Raw genomic sequence first — 23264 nt, 5'->3', positions numbered from 1 at the left:
CTTGTAAACTTATTCAAGTAATTTCCAAGCTTGCTAGCTTCATTGCTAGTCTGTTTAAACATGTCTGATACAGAGGAATCTGCTTGTTCATTATGTTTAAAAGCCGATGTGGAGCCCAATAGAAATATGTGTACCAATTGTATTGATATTACTTTGAATAAAAGTCAATCTGTACCGATAAAGAAATTATCACCAGACAACGAGGGGGAAGTTATGCCGTCTAACTCTCCTCACGTGTCAGTACCTTCGTCTCCCGCTCGGGAGGTGCGTAAGATTGAGGCGCCAAGTACATCAAGGCCCTTACAAATCACTTTACATGATATGGCGAATGTTATGAAAGAAGTATTATACAATATGCCCGAGTTAAGAGGCAAGCGCGACAGCTCTGGGTTAAGGACAGAGCGCGCCGATGACACGAGAGCCATGTCTGATACTGCGTCACAATTTGCAGAACATGAGGACGGAGAGCTTCATTCTGTGGGTGACGGTTCTGATTCGGGGAGACCGGATTCAGAAATTTCAAATTTTAAATTTAAGCTTGAGAACCTCCGCGTGTTGCTAGGGGAGGTGTTAGCGGCTCTGAATGATTGTGACACGGTGGCAATCCCAGAGAAATTATGTAGGCTGGATAAATACTATGCGGTACCGGTGTGTACTGACGTTTTTCCTATACCAAAGAGGCTTACAGAGATTATTAGCAAGGAGTGGGATAGACCCGGTGTGCCTTTTTCCCCTCCTCCGATATTTAGAAAAATGTTCCCTATAGACTCCACCACACGAGACTTATGGCAGACGGTCCCTAAGGTGGAGGGAGCAGTTTCTACTTTAGCCAAGCGTACCACTATCCCGGTGGAGGATAGCTGTGCTTTCTCAGATCCAATGGATAAAAAATTAGAGGGTTACCTTAAGAAAATGTTTGTTCAACAAGGTTTTATATTACAGCCTCTTGCATGCATTGGGCCTGTCACTGCTGCAGCGGCATTCTGGTTTGAGTCTCTGGAAGAGGCGATTCGCACAACACCATTGGATGAATCTTTGAGCAAGATTAGAACCCTTAAGCTGGCTAATGCGTTTGTTTCGGATGCCGTAGTGCATTTAACCAAACTTACGGCTTAGAATTCCGGATTCGCCATACAGGCGCGCAGAGCGCTATGGCTTAAATCCTGGTCAGCAGATGTAACTTCTAAGTCTAAACTACTAAACATTCCTTTCAAAGGGCAGACCTTATTCGGGCCCGGCTTGAAGGAAATTATTGCTGACATTACTGGAGGTAAGGGCCACACCCTTCCTCAGGACAGGGCCAAATCAAAGGCCAAACAGTCTAATTTTCGTGCCTTTCGTAATTTCAAGGCAGGAGCAGCATCAACTTCCTCCGCTCCAAAACAGGAAGGAACTACTGCTCGTTACAGACAGGGTTGGAAAGGCAACCAGTCATGGAACAAGGGCAAGCAGGCCAGAAAGCCTACTTCAGCCCCTAAGACACCATGAAGACAGGGCCCCCTTTCCGGAGACGGATCTAGTGGGGGGCAGACTTTCTCTCTTCGCCCAGGCTTGGGCAAGAGATGTACAGGATCCCTGGACGTTGGAGATTATATCTCAGAGATACCTTCTGGATTTCAAAACTTATCCTCCACAAGGGAGGTTTCATCTGTCAAGGTTATCAACAAACCTAGTAAAGAAAGAGGCATTTCTACAATGTGTACAAGACCTCTTAGTGATGGGAGTGATCCACCCAGTTCCGCGAACGGAACAGGGGCAAGGGTTTTATTCAAATCTGTTTGTGGTTCCCAAGAAAGAGGGAACTTTCAGACCAATCTTAGACTTAAAGATCTTAAACAAATTCCTAAGGGTTCCGTCGTTCAAGATGGAAACCATTCGGACCATCCTACCCATGATCCAAGAGGGTCAATATATGACCACAGTGGACTTAAAGGATGCCTACCTTCACATACCGATTCACAAAGATCATTATCGGTACCTAAGGTTTGCATTTCTAGACAGGCATTACCAGTTTGTAGCTCTTCCCTTCGGGTTAGCTACGGCCCCGAGAATTTTTACAAAGGTTCTGGGCTCACTTCTGGCGGTACTAAGACCACGAGGCATAGCGGTGGCTCCGTACCTAGACGACATTCTGATACAAGCGTCAAGTTTTCAAAATGCAAAGTCTCATACAGAGATAGTTCTAGCATTTCTGAGGTCGCATGGGTGGAAAGTGAACGTGGAAAAGAGTTCTCTGTTACCACTCACAAGGGTCCCTTTTCTAGGGACTCTTATAGATTCTGTAGAGATGAAGATTTACCTGACTGAGTCCAGGTTATCAAAGATTCTCAATGCTTGCCGTGTCCTTCACTCCATTCCAAGCCCATCAGTGGCTCAGTGCATGGAAGTAATCGGCTTAATGGTCGCGGCAATGGACATAGTGCCATTTGCATGCTAAGTCAATGGAACGGGGATTACTCAGATCTGTCCCCTTTGCTAAATCTGGACCAGGAGACCAGAGATTCTCTTCTCTGGTGGTTGTCACGGGTTCATCTGTCCAAAGGAATGACTTTTCGCAGACCAGATTGGACAATTGTAACAACAGATGCCAGCCTACTAGGCTGGGGAGCAGTCTGGAACTCCCTGAAGGCTCAGGGATCGTGGACTCAGGAGGAGAGACTCCTCCCGATAAACATTCTAGAATTAAGAGCAATATTCAATGCTCTTCTAGCTTGGCCTCAGTTAGCAACACTGAGGTTCATTAGATTTCAGTCAGACAACATCACGACTGTGGCTTACATCAATCATCAAGGGGGAACCAGGAGTTCCCTAGCGATGTTGGAAGTCTCGAAGATAATTCGCTGGGCAGAGTCTCACTCTTGCCACCTGTCAGCGATCTACATCCCAGGCGTGGAGAACTGGGAGGCGGATTTTCTAAGTCGACAGACCTTTCATCCGGGGGAGTGGGAACTTCACCCGGAGGTATTTGCTCAACTGATTCGTCGTTGGGGCAAACCGGATCTGGATCTCATGGCATCTCGCCAGAACGCCAAGCTTCCTCGTTACGGATCCAGGTCCAGGGACCCGGGTGCTGTGCTGGTAGATGCACTAGCAGCCCCTTGGGTTTTCAACATAGCTTATGTGTTTCCACCTTTTCCGTTGCTACCTCGACTGATTGCCAGGATCAAACAGGAGAGAGCATCGGTGATTCTGATAGCGCCTGCGTGGCCACGCAGGACCTGGTATGCAGACCTAGTGGACATGTCGTCCTGTCCACCATGGTCTCTACCCCTGAGGCAGGACCTTCTAATCCAGGGTCCTTTCAACCATCCAAACCTAATTTCTCTGAGGCTGACTGCTTGGAAATTGAATGCTTGATTCTATCAAAGCGTGGGTTTTCGGATTCGGTTATTGATACATTAATACAGGCTCGGAAACCTGTTACCAGAAAAATTTACCACAAGATATGGCGTAAATATTTATATTGGTGTGAATCCGAGTTACTCATGGAGTAAGGTTAGGATTCCTAGGATATTGTCTTTTCTACAAGAGGGTTTAGAAAAGGGCTTATCCGCTAGTTCGCTAAAGGGACAGATTTCTGCTCTGTCTATTCTTTTACACAAGCGTCTGGCAGAGAATCCAGACGTCCAGGCTTTTTGTCAGGCTTTGGCTAGGATTAAGCCTGTGTTTAAAACTGTTGCTCCTCCGTGGAGCTTAAACTTGGTTCTTAAAGTTCTTCAGGGTGTTCCGTTTTTGAACCCCTTCATTCCATTGATATTAAGCTTTTATCTTGGAAAGTTCTGTTTTTGATGGCTATTTCCTCGGCTCGAAGAGTCTCTGAGTTATCTGCCTTAAATTGTGATTCTCCTTATCTGATCTTTCATTCAGACAAGGTAGTCCTGCGTACTAAACCTGGGTTTTTACCTAAAGTTGTTTCTAACAGGAATATCAATCAAGAGATTGTTGTTCCATCGTTATGTCCTAATCCTTCTTCAAAGAAGGAACGTCTTTTGCATAATCTAGACGTGGTCCGTGCCCTGAAGTTCTACTTACAGGCAACTAAAGATTTTCGACAAACTTCTTCTCTGTTTGTCGTTTACTCTGGACAGAGGAGAGGTCAAAAGGCTTCGGCTACCTCTCTCTCTTTTTTGCTTCGTAGCATAATACGCTTAGCCTATGAGACTGCTGGACAGCAGCCTCCTGAAAGAATTACAGCTCATTCCACTAGAGCTGTGGCTTCCACCTGGGCCTTTAAGAATGAGGCCTCTGTTGAACAGATTTGCAAGGCTGCAACTTGGTCTTCACTTCATACTTTTTCCAAATTTTACAAATTTGACACTTTTGCTTCTTCTGAGGCTGTTTTTGGGAGAAATGTTCTACAGGCAGTGGTTCCTTCTGTTTAATGTTCCTGCCTTGTCCCTCCCATCATCCGTGTACTTTAGCTTTGGTATTGGTATCCCATAAGTAATGGATGACCAGTGGACTGAACACACTTAACAAGAGAAAACATAATTTATGCTTACCTGATAAATTTATTTCTCTTGTAGTGTGTTCAGTCCACGGCCCGCCCTTTCTTTTTGAGGCAGGTTCTAAATTTTAAATTATAACTCCAGTCACCACTGCACCCTATAGTTTCTCCTTTCTCGTCTTGTTTCGGTCGAATGACTGGATATGACATGTGAGGGGAGGAGCTATATAGCAGCTCTGCTTGGGTGATCCTCTTGCAACTTCCTGTTGGGAAAGAGAATATATCCCATAAGTAATGGATGACCCGTGGACTGAACACACTACAAGAGAAATAAATTTATCAGGTAAGCATAAATTATGTTTTCTGGCTACCATAGATCTGAAGAGTGCATACTTTCACATTCCAAACCACCAAGATCACTACCAACATCTTTGGTTTGCCTTCTTACAGGCTCTACCATTTTGCCAAGCTACGGCCCCCAGAATTTTTACAAAGGTGTTGGGGGCTCTACTTGCTGTAGTTCGACTACAGGGCATTGTGGTAGCGCCATACTCTGTACGACATCTTGGTCCAGGTGCCATCTTTACATTTAGCAAGATCTCACACAGAGAAGCTGCTTTGGTATCTTCAGATGCATGACTGGAAATTAAATCTGGAGAAGATATCTCGTTTCCAGCACGAGCTTGAACTTCCTAGGGATCATCATAGATTCCATCAGCATGCATATTTATCTCATAGATAAACACAGGGAGAAGCTTCAGGCTGCTTGTCGTCTGCTTCAATCCATTCCCTGGCCTTTGGTGGCTCAATGCATGGAGGTGGTAGGTCTTATGGTTGCAGCTTCGGATGCTATTCCATTTGCTTGCTTTCATCTGAGACCTCTACAGTTATGTATGCTCAGGCAATGGAATGGAATGGAGATCATGCAGACCTTTCTCAGATAATATCTCTAGATCCACAGATGAGAGAGTCTCTCTTGGTGGCTGTCAGAGGAACTCATTCATAAGGGTATGTGTTTCCTACGCCCATCCTGGGTAATTATATTTGTGTCAGAATTGTGCTTTTTCCCATACTTCATAGACCACAAAGCAAAATCTGTGACCTATGTTTTTAAAAAGTTTGCAAATAACCTAAACAAGCTATTTCATTGGCAGGTTACATAATTTAGCTTTTTGGCATTTTTAAGCACTGGATAAGTGCAATTTTTGCACAGGTGCAATAAATGTTTAGTGTCCTTTCAAATTACAGGGAAGGAGGCACAATAAATCATGAATATATATTGGAAAAGTATGAGGAATTTCTTTTTAAGTTTTATGTGCATGTAAGATTGGTTGGAAAAGGGTTTTCATAATACTCCTTTAGAGGCAGATAATGAAGAAAATGTTTTCTAAAGCACCTGGTTAAGAATACAGCTAGCATTCGTGCAAATAACAGCTACTAAGGTTAACCAATTACTTTCTGGAGAGCACTGTGACAAATACAATTTGGTGTTGATCTGCTTCAAATTATGTATGCTGTATTAATACTTCAAATGAAACACTTGGTTTTGTTTATGGAGTTGTTTTTTCACATACATTTTTATTTTTTTACAGCATGAGTGTCAGCATAATCATTCAAGAAATAAAAAACATGCAAAGAAAGCTAAAAAGCATCATAGGAAGAAGTCGCGATCACGTTCGGTATGTATGCATAGTATCATCGTACTTTTTTGAAATCCTCTCTTTATTAATCATTCTTTAACAATGACTTTTGTTTTTATATTCTGACTTTCTAGGGCTCTGAATCTGAGGATGATGACGAAAGCCACACAAAGAAAAAAAGGCAAAGATCAGATTCTCGGTCAGGATCTGAACATTCCTCAAATGGAGAATCTGGTAACGTAGAAGTTTCTCTCTAACAGGGATGTTGAGACATACATGTATTTTTCATTTTGAATTTACTTACTGTGCCCTTGGATTTTGTCAGAACAATTTAGTATATATGATATTTCCTCTGTACATGTGGGAGGTTTTTGCATAATTGATTATATCCCCCTTTTTAAAATATTGTGACATTTCTTTGCAAGTACAATGTGTATTGGGATACAAGCACTGTCAGTTGAAATTATTTACTGCCTTAATTTTACCACATTTAATTGCTTTTTTGTGTCTTTGCTGTGCAGAAAAAAGCTATAAAAAGTCAAAAAAGCACAAGAAGAAAAGCAAAAAGAAGAGACACAAGTCTGTGAGTAATTTGTTTACATTTGTGGCTTTAAACCCTTCACTACCTGGAATTTCTTGCTCAAAATACCAGCAAACTATTAGCATTTTTGCTATCACTCAGTTTAAACAGAAATAGAGCCTTAGTTGTTTTTTTTTATTTATCTATGAACATAGTACGGTGGGCAAAGTGCACTCTCTTTACTGCAATTATTTTCTCTTGTTAAGTGTATCCAGTCCACGGATCATCCATTACTTGTGGGATATTCTCCTTCCCAACAGGAAGTTGCAAGAGGATCACCCACAGCAGAGCTGCTATATAGCTCCTCCCCTCACTGCCATACCCAGTCATTCTCTTGCAACTCTCAACTAAGATGGAGGTCGTAAGAGGACTGTGGTGTTTTATACTTAGTTTATTTCTTCAATCAAAAGTTTGTTATTTTTAAATGGTACCGGAGTGTACTGTTTATCTCAGGCAGTATTTAGAAGAAGAATCTGCCTGCGTTTTCTATGATCTATAGCAGAAGTAACTAAGATCCTTTGTTGTTCTCACATATTCTGAGGAGTGAGGTAACTTCAGAGGGGGAATAGCGTGCAGGTTTTCCTGTAATAAGGTATGTGCAGTTAAAATATTTTTTTCTAGGGATGGAATTTGCTAGAAAATGCTGCTGATACAGAAGTAATGTAAGTAAAGCCTTAAATGCAGTGATAGCGACTGGTATCAGGCTTATTAATAGAGATACATACTCTTATAAAAGTGTATTTTAAAACGTTTGCTGGCATGTTTAATCGTTTTTTACATATGTTTGGTGATAAAACTTATTGGGGCCTAGTTTTTTCCACATGGCTGGCTTGAATTTTGCCTAGAAACAGTTTCCTGAGGCTTCCCACTGTTGTAATATGAGTGGGAGGAGCCTATTTTAGCGTTTTTTTGCACAGCAAAAATTACAGACACAGACATCCAGCTCCTTCCTGCATGATCCAGGACTTCTCTGAAGGGCTCAAAAGGCTTCAAAAGTCGTATTGAGGGAGGTAAAAAGCCACAGTAGAGCTGTGGCAGTTGTTGTGACTGTTTAAAAAACGTTTTTGTCATTTGTTATTCCGTTTTTGGTATTAAGGGGTTAATCATCCATTTGCAAGTGGGTGCAATGCTCTGCTAACTTATTACATACACTGTAAAAATTTGGTTAGTGTAACTGCATTTTTTCACTGTTATTTCAAAATTTGGGAAAATTTGTGTTTCTTAAAGGCGCAGTAACGTTTTTTTATATTGCTTGTAAATTTGTTTTAAAGTGTTTTCAAAGCTTGCTAGTCTCATTGCTAGTCTGTTTAAACATGTCTGACACAGAGGAACCTACTTGTTCATTATGTTTGAAAGCCATGGTGGAGCCCCATAGGAGAATGTGTACTAAATGTATTGATTTCACCTTAAACAGTAAAGATCAGTCTTTATCTATAAAAGAATTATCACGAGAGGGTTCTGTCGAGGGGGAAGTTATGCCGACTAACTCTCCCCACGTGTCAGACCCTTTGCCTCCCGCTCAGGGGACGCACACTAATATGGCGCCAATTACATCAGGGACGCCCATAGCGATTACCTTGCAGGACATGGCTGCAATCATGAATAATACCCTGTCAGAGGTATTATCTAGATTGCCTGAATTAAGAGGCAAGCGCAATAGCTCTGGGGTTAGGAGAGATACAGAGCGCGCAAATGCTGTTAGAGTCATGTCTGATACTGCGTCACAGTATGCAGAACATAAGGACGGAGAGCTTCAGTCTGTGGGTGACATCTCTGACTCGGGGAAACCTGATTCAGAGATTTCTAATTTTAAATTTAAGCTTGAGAACCTCCATGTATTGCTTGGGGAGGTATTAGCTGCTCTGAATGACTGTAACACAGTTGCAATTCCAGAGAAATTGTGTAGGCTGGATAGATACTATGTGGTGCCGGTGTGTACTGACGTTTTTCCTATACCTAAAAGGCTTACAGAAATTATTAGCAAGGAGTGGGATAGACCCGGTGTGCCCTTTTCCCCACCTCCTATATTTAGAAAAATGTTTCCAATAGACGCCACTACACAGGACTTATGGCAGACGGTCCCTAAGGTGGAGGGAGCAGTTTCTACTTTAAAGGATGCCTACCTTCACATACCGATTCACAAAGATCATCATCGGTTCCTAAGGTTTGCCTTTCTAGACAGGCATTACCAATTTGTTGCTCTTCCCTTCGGGTTGGCCACTACCCCGAGAATTTTTACAAAGGTTCTGGGCTCACTTCTGGCGGTTCTAAGACCGCGAGGCATATCGGTGGCTCCGTATCTAGACAACATCCTGATACAGGCGTCAAGCTTTCAAATTGCCAAGTCTCATACAGAGATAGTTCTGGCATTTCTGAGGTCGCATGGGTGGAAGGTAAACGTGGAAAAGAGTTCTCTATTACCACTTACAAGAGTTCCCTTTCTAGGGACTCTTATAGATTCTGTAGAGATGAAAATTTACCTGACGGAGTCCAGGTTATCAAAACTTCTAAATGCTTGCCGTGTCCTTCATTCCATTCCACGCCCGTCAGTGGCTCAGTGCATGGAAGTAATCGGCTTAATGGTAGCGGCAATGGACATAGTGCCATTTGCGCGCCTGCATCTCAGACCGCTGCAATTATGCATGCTAAGTCAGTGGAATGGGGATTACTCAGATTTGTCCCCTCTACTAAATCTGGATCAAGAGACCAGAGATTCTCTTCTCTGGTGGCTTTCTCTGGTCCATCTGTCCAAGGGTATCACCTTTCGCAGGCCAGATTGGACGATTGTAACAACAGATGCCAGCCTTCTAGGTTGGGGCGCAGTCTGGAACTCCCTGAAGGCTCAGGGATCGTGGACTCAGGAGGAGAAACTCCTCCCAATAAATATTCTGGAGTTAAGAGCAATATTCAAGGCTCTTCTAGCTTGGCCTCAGCTAGCAACACTGAGGTTCATCAGATTTCAGTCGGACAACATCACGACTGTGGCTTACATCAACCATCAAGGGGGAACCAGGAGTTCCCTAGCGATGTTAGAAGTCTCAAAGATAATTCGCTGGGTAGAGTCTCACTCTTGCCACCTGTCAGCGATCCACATCCCAGGCGTAGAGAACTGGGAGGCGGATTTTCTAAGTCGTCAGACTTTTCATCCGGGGGAGTGGGAACTCCATCCGAGGTGTTTGCTCAACTGGTCCATCGTTGGGGCAAACCAGAACTGGATCTCATGGCGTCTCGCCAGAACGCCAAGCTTCCTTGTTACAGATCCAGGTCCAGGGACCCGGGAGCAGCGCTGATAGATGCTCTAGCAGCTCCTTGGTTCTTCAACCTGGCCTATGTGTTTCCACCGTTTCCTCTGCTCCCTCGACTGATTGCCAAAATCAAACAGGAGAGAGCATCGGTAATTCTGATAGCGCCTGCGTGGCCACACAGGACCTGGTATGCAGACCTAGTGGACATGTCATCTCTTCCACCATGGACTCTGCCTCTGAGGCAGGACCTTCTAATACAAGGTCCTTTCAATCATCCAAATCTAATTTCTCTGAGACTGACTGCATGGAGATTGAACGCTTGATTCTACCAAGGCGTGGCTTCTCCGAGTCAGTCATTGATACCTTAATACAGGCTCGGAAGCCTGTCACCAGGAAAATCTACCATAAGATATGGCGTAAATATTTTTATTGGTGTGAATCAAAGAGTTACTCATGGAGTAAGGTTAGGATTCCTAGGATATTGTCCTTTCTCCAAGAGGGTTTGGACAAAGGCTTATCAGCTAGTTCTTTAAAAGGACAGATCTCTGCTCTGTCTATTCTTTTGCACAAGCATCTGGCAGAAGTTCCAGACGTCCAGGCATTTTGTCAGGCTTTGGTTAGGATTAAGCATGTGTTTAAAACTGTTGCTCCCCCGTGGAGCTTAAACTTGGTTCTTAAAGTTCTTCAGGGAGTTCCATTTGAACCCCTTCATTCCATTGATATTAAACTTTTATCTTGGAAAGTTCTGTTTTTGATGGCTATTTCCTCGGCTCGAAGAGTCTCTGAGTTATCTGCCTTACATTGTGATTCTCCTTATCTGATTTTTCATTCAGACAAGGTAGTTCTGCGTACCAAACCTGGGTTTTTACCTAAGGTGGTTTCTAACAGGAATATCAATCAAGAGATTGTTGTTCCATCATTGTGTCCTAATCCTTCTTCAAAGAAGGAACGTCTTTTGCATAATCTGGACGTAGTCCGTGCCTTGAAGTTTTACTTACAGGCTACTAAAGATTTTCATCAAACATCTGCCCTGTTTGTCGTTTAATCTGGACAGAGGAGAGGTCAAAAAGCTTCGGCAACCTCTCTCTTCTTTTGGCTTCGGAGCATAATACGCTTAGCTGGACAGCAGCCCCCTGAAAGGATTACAGCTCATTCTACTAGAGCTGTGGCTTCCACCTGGGCCTTTAAAAATGAGGCCTCTGTTGAACAGATTTGCAAGGCTGCGACTTGGTCTTCGCTTCACACCTTTTCAAAATTTTACAAATTTGACACTTTTGCTTCTTCGGAGGCTGTTTTTGGGAGAAAGGTTCTACAGGCAGTGGTTCCTTCCGTTTAAGTTCCTGCCTTGTCCCTCCCATCATCCGTGTACTTTAGCTTTGGTATTGGTATCCCACAAGTAATGGATGATCCGTGGACTGGATACACTTAACAAGAGAAAACATAATTTATGCTTACCTGATAAATTTATTTCTCTTGTAGTGTGTCCAGTCCACGGCCCGCCCTGTCCTTTTAAGGCAGGTCTAAATTTTAATTAAACTACAGTCACCACTGCACCCTATAGTTTCTCCTTTCTCGGCTAGTTTAAAACACCACAGTCCTCTTACGACCTCCATCTTAGTTGAGAGTTGCAAGAGAATGACTGGGTATGGCAGTGAGGGGAGGAGCTATATAGCAGCTCTGCTGTGGGTGATCCTCTTGCAACTTCCTGTTGGGAAGGAGAATATCCCACAAGTAATGGATGATCCGTGGACTGGATACACTACAAGAGAAATAAATTTATCAGGTAAGCATAAATTATGTTTTTTCGATATCCAAACTCCACTCATTATTTACCTTATTACATTGAGCCAATCTGGGCTTCGTTCCACTGACAGTAAGGTGAACCACAGTCATAAAGTTAAAGGGACAGTCAAGTCCAAAAAAAAACTTTCATGTTTCAAATATTGCATGTAATTTTAAACAACTTTCCAATTTACTTTTATCAACAATTTTGCTTTGTTCTCTTGGTATTCTAGTTGAAAGCAAACATAGGAAGGTGCATATGATAATTTCTAAGCCCTTGAAGACTGCCTCTATTTTATTTACTTTTCACAGCAGGGGAGAGCAAGCTCATGTAGGCCATATAGATAGAATTGTGATCACGCTTGTGGCTAGTGGCAGACACTGCACTAATTGGCTAAAATGCAATTCAATAGATAACTAAAAGTCATGTGATTAGGGGCGGTCAGAAGATGCTTAGATACAAGTTAGTCACAGAAATAAAAAGTGTATTAATATAACAGTGCTGGTTTTGCAAAACTGGGGAATGGGTAATAAAGGGATTATCTATCTTTTTAAACAACAAAAATTCTGGTGTTGACTGTCCCTTTAATATAAAGCAAATTGTTTTGCTGTTAAAGCCAATTAGGGACAGGTCGGAATATGTACCAGAGTTACACTTGAGAAGTCAGCAGGGTGCGTCTCAAGTGTTGCGAATTAGAAATTGCTTAATTTCGTAAGCTAATTTACATGAACGGGGGCAAAATAAAAAATAATTAAAACATATGGCATAGTTGTTTGATTATGCATAACTAAACATTTTATATAAATCGCAAGGTGTTTAGTGTCAATTTAAGTTAGTAGTAAATAATTTTGATGTATAAACCAATATGTTGCACTTGTTGCACTAATTGTGTTGCTAATTTTATTTTTGTCTTTGTAGAATTCCCCAGAAAGTGATGGAGAAAAGGAAAAAGACAAAAAAGAAAAAGAGAGGGAACGAGAGCGAGATCGAGAAAAGGAAAGAGAGAGTGAAAAGGACAGAGCAAAGCAAAGGTCTGATTCAAAACACAGATCTCCCAAAAGAAAAACAAGAAAGGACTCTGTAAGTGATTTTAAAAATTTTTATATATATTTTAATTTGATTTATATATATATATTTTTAAATCTTCTATAAACACACATTGAAATGATACTCTATGACTGGACAAAAAGAGGAAGAGAGTATTTACTGACATGCTATTTAAAAAAAAAAAAAAAATTGTGTTAGAGATACAGAACCAAATGTTTTTTCTTTCATGATTCAGATAGATCATGCAATTTTAAACAACTTTCTAATTTACTCCTATTATAAATTTTTCTTCGGTCTCTTGGTATCTTTATTTGAAATAGCAGGAATGTAAGCTTACGAGCCGGCCCATTTTTGGTCCAGAACCCTGGGTAGCAATTGTTGATTGGTGGCTATATTTAGCATTTGGTGGCTACATCATTTCGGTTCAGTATCCCTTTAAGTAAGTTACATCTACTTAATATCATTTTACAACATCGGTTAAATCATTACTACTTTGGTGATTTGGCCAATCAAGGAGTTAATTCACTACCATGTTACTTTTGCAGCAATTATTTAACTCTAATTTACTCATTGTCTTCTAGCATCCAAGTGACCGAGTCATTTTTCATTATGTGTGACAATAAAAACAAAATAGCACATTCTGTTAAGGAACTTTGAATACAATAAGATACTATGACTTAAAATTAGATTGTAAAGTAGTATTCAGTACTCATTTTTACATTATGTACAGAATAGACTGATTTATTATTATGATTATTATTGCTAGACATTTATGGAGACTGTGGGGTTCATTTATGAACGTGCTGGTGCAGTTTCAGACCCTTTCATTGCAGGCCGTTAAGAACAGTGCTTCTAAGCCTTGATCTGGCAAATTTAAATCTCGGACTGAGATACCCAGCAGTGGTTAAATATGAATGCCGGATTCCCCCTTTCTTTCTTATGACACGGTCGTGAGTCCACGGGATAATCAATTACTGTTGGGAATATCACTCCTGGCCAGCAGGAGGCGGCAAAGAGCATCATCGCAAAGCTGTTAAGTATCACTTCCCTTCCCACCAACCCCAGTCATTCTCTTTGCCTCTAGTGCAAGGAGGAGGTAAGGAACATGAGGTGTCCTGATTAAGATTTTTTTTATTTATTTTGAAGCCAGGGCAGGATTGCTATGGTCTTCTATCACAATTCGGTTATAACTGTACTCCACGTTAGTCTCTTCAGCAGGGCTGTGGTAGCTTTAAAGCAGTTAGGAACTTGTAAAGTGGGCTTTGCTTTTTCCTAACAGGTTGCTGCCCTGGTATAGAAAGCCTGAGTAGCTTTACTCTGTCTTTCTTTTTACACAGGTCTCTGTGAGCAGTGGCATCCTCTCATACTTTGTGAGTCGTCTGACTGCCGGACGGCTAGAATGCAGGTAAGTGCCTTTTATCTTCTAAAAGATTAGGAACTTGGAGATTGTGCACTTTTATATATTCTGCAACTCTGATTGGGACGTTATATACCCTAGTTTGGGTATCCTTAGGCAGCATGCAGGCACTTATTGTGATTTTTAGAGACAGTCTGTTTCTCCTTCAGGGATTGAAGGGGTTATTCAGTGTGTAGGGCTTTTTCTTTTACAAGATATAACGAGTCCACGGATTTCATCCTTACTTGTGGGATATCGCCTCCTGGTCAGCAGGAAGTGGCAAAGAGCTGCATATATAGCCCCTCCCTTCCCTCCCCCTCCAGTCATTCTCTTTGCCTGTGTTAGTGATAGGAAGAGGTAAAGTGAGGTGTTAGTTTAGATTCTTCTATCAAGAGTTTATTGTTTTTTAAATGGTGCCAAAGTGTACTATTTTATTACAGAGCAGCTTTAAGTAGTCTTTCAGACTGTGGGAACTGGTGGATTTTTGTCTCCACTGTGCCTCTCAGAATTATGATGCGTTTTCTGTACAAAGTCTTGGACATCTTAACTAAGACTTCTCTGTTTTCACAGGACCTCAGGAGGATAAAGGTGGATCTCTTGACACTGAAGTGTTTTCATGCTGTTACTCAGCATGAAGGTAAGTGCAGTTCTTTTTTCTGGGACAGACACACAGAATCTCAGATGGACTGTATATTCACTAGGCTTGACTATAAGTTTGTGACTAAACCAGACACTCTAGCAATTTTATCTAGAAGCACTGGGATATATACACAAGGGGACAGTACCTATCTCTCTCAAGGAAACATTTATTGGGGAGCTGGACTAATGTGTATTTATTTTTCCAGACACTCAGGCATTTTTTAGTATGTGTCCTGAAGTGCTGGAATGTGGTGTGTACCTTTAATAATTTTGGGGCTGGAGACGCAAGGGAGCGTGTTGTGTAGTGCTTATACTTTTTCAGCACACTAAGGAAGACGCATGTGTTTTTCTTCTATCCTCCGGTTAATGGCGGAGGTTACCGGTGATTGACGCCCATGAAGGGCGGAGCTTGGGACTCGCACGCTTTCATAGCGCTCTCTGTGTTACCATTGCAATTGTTTTCCGGTCTAGACGCCTGCTGTTCCGGTTTGCTTTCTTGTTAGTTTGGCGGGCTCAGGAGCAGGTAGGAGCCGCAGCAGAGCTGCGGCAAGGTGACAAAGCAGTTTTTAAGTTTAAAGATACCGGGGTGTTAAACTTGTGGGTTATTGCCTCAGCATATTAACAGTTAACAGGGAAAAAGGATTTAAGAGCTTTTCTCTTGTTCAAAAAGTTTTTTGCTTATCTTGTTTAATTTTAAGAAGCACAGATTGCTGTGTGAATCGAAACCTTCAAGACACAGTATTTAGCACTTTTATTTTTTCAGTCAAAATCCTGTAATTTAAATTAGCTTATTGTTTCTCATTATTTAAAAATGGGTGAGCACAATACATGCCTTTTGTGTTTAAATGCCATTGTGGAACCCCCTGTTACACTTTGTCCTTCATGTATAACTAGGGCATTACAGTGCAAAGAACAAATTTTCTTATCTGATGATAATGATGATTGTACTCAGAATGATGAGGTTCAGGATAAAGTTCAATCCCAAGCGTCTCAGCCCATAACGCCCACACAGGCGACGCCATGTTCTTCATCGGTGTCTGCATCATTCACTCTGCAGGATATGGCTACTGTTATGTCATCAACACTTACAGAGGTGTTATCTAAGTTACCAGTACTACGGGGTAAACGTAGTAGAATAGAGACCCAGGTAGTTCAGGCGACTTCTGATTCCTTGATGGCGATCTCCGATCTTCCCTCCCAGGTCTCTGAAGGGGGGGTAGGGAGGTTTCATCAGAAGGAGAACTGTCTTACTCAGGTAGTGCATTACCCAAGGCAGATTCGGACGTGATGTCCTTCAGATTTAAGCTTGAACACCTTCGCCTGTTATTGCGGGAGGTTTTGCTAACTCTGGACGACTGTGACTCTATTGTAGTCCCTCCAGAAAAATTGTGTAAGATGGACAGATATTTGGAGGTTCCTACTTACGCGGATGTTTCTCCGATTCCTAAAAGAATTTCAGAAATTATTAACAAGGAATGGGAAAGGCCAGGTATACCTTTTTCTCCTTCCCCTATATTTAAGAAAATGTACCCTTTACCTGACATTGTTAGGAATGTTTGGCAAACGATTCCCAAGGTGGAGGGAGCTATTTCTACTCTAGCAAAGCGTACGACTATTCCTATTGAGGACAGTTGTGCTTTCAAAGACCCTATGGATAAAAAGTTGGAGGGTCTTCTAAAGAAGCTGTTTGTTCATCAAGGGTTTCTATTGCAACCAACGGCCTGCATTGTACCAGTTACAACTGCGGCTGCCTTTTGGTTTGATGCCCTAGAAGAGTCTCTTAAAACTGAGACTCCTTTGGAGGAAATATTGGATAGAATTAAGGCCCTTAAGCTAGCCAATTCTCCTTTGTTACCGAATCCGCTTTTTAGATTGCCAAGTTGGCGGCTAAGAATGCAGGGTTAGCCATTGTAGCACGCAGAGCCTTATGGTTGAAATCTTGGTCTGCGGATGTTTCCTCTAAATCTAAGCTATTAGCTATCCCTTTCAAAGTAAAAAGACTGTATCTGGGCCTGAATTGAAAGAGATTATCTCTGACATTACGGGAGGTAAGGGTCATCTCCTCCCTCAGGAGAAGACATCCAAACAAAGGAGACAGAGTAATTTTTGTTCCTTTTAAAATTTCAAGGGTGTCCCTTCTTCCACTAAACAGTAAGGGGACTTCACACAGTCCAAGTCCGTCTGGAGACCCAATCAGGCTTGGAACAAGAATAAACAACCCAAGAAGCCTGCTGCTGCTCCCAAGACAACATGAAGGGACGGCCCCCGGTCCGGGAACGGGCCTAGTAGGGGGCAGACTTTCTCTCTTTGTCCAGGCTTGGGTAAGAGATGTTCAGGATCCCTGGACGCTAGAAATCGTGTCCCAGGGGGGTACCAACTGGAGTTAAAAAAATTCCCTTCCGAGGGGAAGGTTTCTTCTTTCACGATTGTCTGTAGACCAGATTAAGAGAGAGGTGTTCTTACGTTGTGTAAAAGACCTCTCTACTATGGGAGTAATTTGTCCCGTTCCAGAACAGGGACAGGGGTTTTACTCAAATCTTTTTGTGGTTCCCAAAAAAGAGGGAACATTCAGACTCATTTTAGATCTCAAGACTCTAAACAAGTTTCTCAGAGTCCCATCTTTCAAGATGGAAACGATTCGGACCATTCTTCCATTGATCCAGGAGGGTCAATATATGACAACCGTGGATTTAAAGGATGTATATCTTCACATTCCTATCCACAAAGATCATCACCAGTTTCTAAGGTTTGCCTTCCTAGACAAACCTTTTCAGTTCGTGGCTCTTCCCTTCGGGCTGGCCACGGCACCCAGAATGTTCACGAAAGTTTTAGGGTCCTTGCTATCTAGAAAATATTCTAATCCAGGCGTCTACTTTTCAATTGACAAAGTCCCATACCAACATGGTCCTGTCTTTTCTAAGGACTCATAGGTGGAAGGTGAATCTAGATAAGAGTTCACTAATTCCACAGACAAAAGTTCCTTTTCTGGGAACTCTAATAGATTCCGTATCCATGAAAATCTTTTTGACAGAAGTCAGAATGTTAAAGAATCTGGAGACATGCCGAACCCTTCAGTCCACTCCTCGGCCATCGGTGGCTCAGTGCATGGAGGTAATTGGATTGATGGAAGTGGCTATGGACATCATTCCGTATGCGTGTCTTCATCTCAGACCTCTACAACTGAGCATGCTCAGACAGTTTAATGGAGATTATGCAAATTTGTCTCCTCAGATAGACAAGGGACTCTCTTCTTTGGTGGTTGTCGCCGGATCATCTGTCCCAGGGGACGTGCTTCCGCAGACCCTCATGGGTGATAGTGACAACGGACGCCAGTCTACTAGGTTGGGGTGCAGTCTGGAATTCCCTGAAGGCTCAGCGTGTGTGGACTCGGTCGGAGTCTCTACTTCCAATCAATATTCAATGCTCTCCAGGCTTGGCCTCAGTTGGCATCAGTCAAATTCATCTGGTTTCAGTTGGGCAACATCACGACTGTGGCTTACATCAATCATCAGGGAGGAACAAGGAGTTCCTTAGCGATGACAGAAGTATCCAAGATAATTTAGTGGGCGGAGGCTCACTCTTGTTATCTGTTGGCAATCTACATCCCAGGAGTGGACAACTGGGAAGCGGACTTTTTGAGCAGACAGACGTTTCATCCAGGGGATTGGGAACTCTATCCAGAGGTCTTTGCCACTCTGATTCTCAAATGGGGCAGACCGGAGTTGGATCTTATGGCATCTCGTCAGAATGCCAAACTCCCGAGATACGGATCCAGGTCCAGGGATCCTCAGGCCGAACTGATAGATGCCTTGGCAGTGCCCTGGTCGTTCAACCTAGCTTATGTGTTTCCACCACTTGCTCTCCTTCCCCGGGTGATTGCTCGGATCAAACAGGAGAGGACTTCAGTGATTCTCATCGCTCCTGCGTGGCCTCGTGGAAGCTTCCATTGAGCAGGACCTTTTCATTCAGGGACCCTTCCATCATCCACATCCAATTGCTCTCCAGCTGACTGCTTGGAGATTGAACGCTTGATCTTATCTAAGCGGGGGTTCTCCGATTCGGTCATTGATACCTTGATCCAGGCACGTAAGTCTGTTATTAGAAAGATTTACCATGATATGGCGTAAATATCTTTATTGGTGCGAATCCAAGGGCTACTCATGGAGTAGAGTTAGGATTCCCAGGATTTTATCTTTTCTCCAAGAAGGATTGGAGAACGGGTTATCAGCGAGTTCCTTAAAGGGACAGATTTCTGCTTTGTCCATTTTGCTACATAAACGTCTGGCAGATGTTCCAGATGTTCAATCTTTTTGTCAGGCTCTGGCTAGAATCAGGCCTGTATTTAAACCAATTGCTCCTCCTTGGAGTTTGAATTTAGTTCTTAAAGTTCTTCAAGGGGTTCCGTTTGAACCCATGCATTCCATAGATATTAAGTTATCTTGGAAAGTTTTATTTTTGGTTGCTATTTCTTCTGCTCGCAGAGTTTCTGAGCTTTCGGCTCTACAATGTGATCCACCTTATCTTATTTTCCATGCTGATAAGGTGGTGTTACGTACCAAACTTTGTTTTCTTCCTAAGGTTGTTTCTAACAAAAATATTAATCAGGAAATTGTTGTTCCTTCATTGTTTCCTAACCCTTCTTCTAAGAAGGAGCGTCTACTACATAACTTGGATGTAGTTTGTGCCTTGAAATTTTATTTGCAGACGACCAAAGGATTTTCGTAAAACATCTTCTTTGTTTGTGGTTGTTGCTGGGAAACGTAGGGTTCAGAAAGCTATGGCTACCTCTCTTTCCTTTTGGCTGAAGAGTATCATCCGTTTGGCATACGAGACTGCTGAAAGAATTACGGCTCATTCTACTAGGGCTGTAGCTTCCTCATGGGCATTTAAAAATTATGCTTCTGTTGAACAGATTTGCAAGGCTGCAACTTGGTCGTTCCTTCATACTTTTTCCAAATTTTACAAATTTGATACATTTGCTTCTTCTGAGGCTGTTTTTGGGAGAAAGGTTCTTCAAGCAGTGGTGCCTTCCGTTTAGGTCCCTGTCTTGTCCCTCGCTTTCATCCGTGTCCTATAGCTTTGGTATTGTATCCCACAAGTAAGGATGAAATCCATGGACTCGTCATATCTTGTAAAAGAAAAGGAAATTTATGCTTACCTGATAAATTTATTTCTTTTACGATATGACGAGTCCACGGCCCACCCTGTTATTTTTCTAAAGACAGGTTTTTATTTTTGTTTAACTTCAGTCACCTCTGCTCCTTGGCCTTTCCTTTCTCTTCCTAACTTTGGTCAAATGACTGGAGGGGGAGGAAAAGGAGGGGCTATATATGCAACTCTGTGTAGAGCTGTTTGCCACTTCCTGCTGACCAGGAGGCGATATCCCACAAGTAAGGATGAAATCCGTGGACTCGTCATATCGTAAAAGAAATAAATTTATCAGGTATGTATAAATTTCCTTTTTCCTTAAATTGTTTATTTTAAAGACAAATGAGATATGGGCATGTATGTTTGACATTGCCTAGTCGGGGAGTTTTTTTCGCTATCGGCTGGGAGCGCGCGCTTTATTAAGCACTGCGTACTCTGTCGGTTTTTGCCTCTCCCTCATGTATCTTCCGTTTCCTAGTTGTAGCGGTGGCTGCGAGGTAGTCTGTCCGTTGAGAGGAGGAGTAAGCTTAGTAGGCCGGGGTTTTTTTGGGGTGGGTGGTTTCTCTCTAAACCTGGTATGTCGCTCTCCCTTGTATATCAGGCGCCATGTTGTCTCGCCTTTTCATTTTCCTCAGGGAGCTAGCGGCCGCGCCATTTTCTCTGCACTCGGTTCCTGGTCACATGACTCTGCCTCCTTTCTCCGAGATCGGAGCAGTGAGCTTTCTTTCATGTAATTGGCAAGAGTCCATGAGCTAGTGACGTATGGGATATACAATCCTACCAGCAGGGGCAAAGTTTCCCAAACCTCAAAATGCCTATAAATACACTCCTCACCACACCCACAATTCAGCTTTACAAACTTTGCCTCCTATGGAGGTGGTGAAGTATGTTTGTGCTAACATTTCTACGTTGATATGCGCTTCTCAGCATTTTGAAACCCGGTTCCTCTCAGAGTACAGTGAATGTCAGAGGTATGTGAAGGGAGTATCACCTATTAAATGCAATGGTTTTCCTCATGGGAAATCTATTTCATAGTTCTCTGTTATCGATCGTAGAGATTCATCTCCTACCTCCCTTATTCAGATCGACGATATACTCTCATATTCTATTACCTCTACTGATCACCGTTTCAGTACTGGTTTGGCTATCTGCTATATGTGGATGGATGTCTTTTCAGTAAGTATGTTTTTATTACTTAAGACACTCTCAGCTATGGTTTGGCACTTTATGCATTAATATAAAGTTCCAAATATATGTATTGTACTTATATTTGCCATGAGTCAGGTTTATGTATATTTCCTTTTGCAGACTGTTAGTTTCATATTTGGGGAAAAACATATTTAGGAAATATTTTTCTTACCTGGGGTTTAGTCTTTTTTTCCAATTGACTGTTTTTTTCCATTAAATTTCGCGGGCGAAATTAGGACTGCGAGGGCGCAAAATGCCAAAGTTTATTGCGTCATTCTTGGCACGAGAATTTTTTGGCGCAAAGGTACGTCCGATGACGCAAATTCGGCATTTCCGGCGTCTTAGTTGACGCCGAATTCCTTGCACAAGATTGTGTCGTTAATGGCGCGAGTGTGTCATTTCCGGATGTTATTAGTGCCAAAAAAAATATTTGTTACGTTGTGCGTGATACTTGCCGCAAAATAATTTCATTATTTCAAACCCCATTCCTATATGCCTCTTGCCTTTTTCTATGTCAGAGGGCTATGCTGTTTGCATTTCTTTCCCATTCCTGAAACTGCCATATAAGGAAGTTGATAATTTTGCTTTATATGTTGTTTTTTCTCTTACATTTTGCAAGATGTCTCAATCTGATCCTGTCTCAGAAACCACTGTTGGAACCCTGCTGCCTGATAATAGTTCTACCAAAGCTAAGTGCATTTGTTGTAAATTTGTAGAAATTATATCTCCAGCTGTGGTATATAATAGTTGTCCTGATAAGCTTTTACATGCATGCAGAGAATGTTTCCATTAGTAATAGTACTATGCCTGTTGTTCCTTCAACATCTAATGTACATGATATACCTATGAATATAAAGGATTTTATTGCTGATGCAATTCAGAAGGCTTTGTCTGCCATCCAGCCTTCTAATAAACGTAAAAGGTCTGAAAACTTCTCATAAAATTGATGAAATTTCGAATGACCGACAACATACTGAATTATCCTCTTCTGATGAGAATCTCTGATTCAGAAGATCCTTCCTCAGATATTGACACTGACAAATCTACTTATTTATTTAAAATGGAGTATATTCGTTCTTTGTTAAGAGGTGTTGATTACTTTGGATATTGAGGATACTTGTCTTGATATTAAAACTAGTAAACGTTTAAATTCTGTTTATAAACCTCCTGTGGTTACTCCAAAGGTTTTTCCAGTTTCTGATGCTATTTCTGATATGATTTCTAAGGAATGGAATAGGCCTGGTACTTCTTTTATCCCTTCTTCAAGGTTTAAAAAATCATATCCTTTGCCAACAGTTAGTTTGGAGTTTTGGGAAAAGATCCCCAAAGTTGATGGGGCTATTTCTACTCTTGCTAAACGTACTACTATTCCTATGGAAGATAATTCTTTTAAAGACCCTTTAGATAAGAAACTTGAATCTTATCTAAGGAAAGCTTATTTATATTCTGGCTATCTTCTCAGGCCCGCCATTTCTATTGCTGATATTGCAGCTACATCAACCTTTTGGTTGGAGAGTCTAGCGCAACAGGAAACAGATCCTGATTTGTCTAGCATTGTTCGCTTGCTTCAACATGCTAATCATTTAATCTGTGATGCTATTTTTGATATCATTAAAATTGATGTTAAATCTATGTCTTTGGCTATTTTAGCTAGAAGAGCTTTGTGGCTCAAATATTGGAATGCTGACATGGTATCTAAGTCTAGATTACTATCTCTTTCTTTCCAAGGTAATAAGTTATTTGGTTCTCAGTTGGATTCGATTATTTCAACTGTCACTGGGGAGGAAGAGAGTTTTTTTTAAATCTAAAGCTTCTAACCGTTTTCGTTCCTTTCGACAAAATAAGGAACAGAAATCTAATCCTTTCCCCAAAAGAATCTGGTTCCAATTAGAAACCTTCAAGTTGGAGTAAATCCAAACCGTTTAAGAAACCGAAGCCAGCTCCTAAGTCTGCATGAAGGTGCGGCCCTCATTCTAGCTCAGTTGGTAGGCGGCATTTTAAAGGGACAGTCTACACCAGAATGTTTATTGTTTTAAAAGATAGATAATCCCTTTATTACCCATTTCCCAGTTTTGCATAACCAACACAGTTATAATAATATACTTTTAACCTCTGTGATTATCTTGTATCTAAGCCTCTGCAAACTGCCCC

At 41.8% G+C, this 23264-nt stretch overlaps 1 protein-coding gene across 1 annotated transcript in view; it reads left to right on the top strand.

Moving 5' to 3' along the window:
- The window catches only part of PRPF40A (pre-mRNA processing factor 40 homolog A), a 143218-nt gene that overhangs the window by 113402 nt on the left and 6552 nt on the right, over nucleotides 1-23264 (top strand). Inside the window, exons 23-26 of the mRNA XM_053698306.1 lie at nucleotides 6040-6126; nucleotides 6222-6321; nucleotides 6609-6670; nucleotides 12614-12775. Coding sequence (XP_053554281.1) covers nucleotides 6040-6126; nucleotides 6222-6321; nucleotides 6609-6670; nucleotides 12614-12775 — 411 coding nt within the window. The remainder of the gene's footprint in view (nucleotides 1-6039; nucleotides 6127-6221; nucleotides 6322-6608; nucleotides 6671-12613; nucleotides 12776-23264) is intronic.

Source organism: Bombina bombina, chromosome 1, assembly GCF_027579735.1.
Source record: "Bombina bombina isolate aBomBom1 chromosome 1, aBomBom1.pri, whole genome shotgun sequence".
Taxonomy (NCBI): Eukaryota; Metazoa; Chordata; class Amphibia; order Anura; family Bombinatoridae; genus Bombina; species Bombina bombina.
This window is presented reverse-complemented; position numbering and strand designations above follow the sequence as displayed.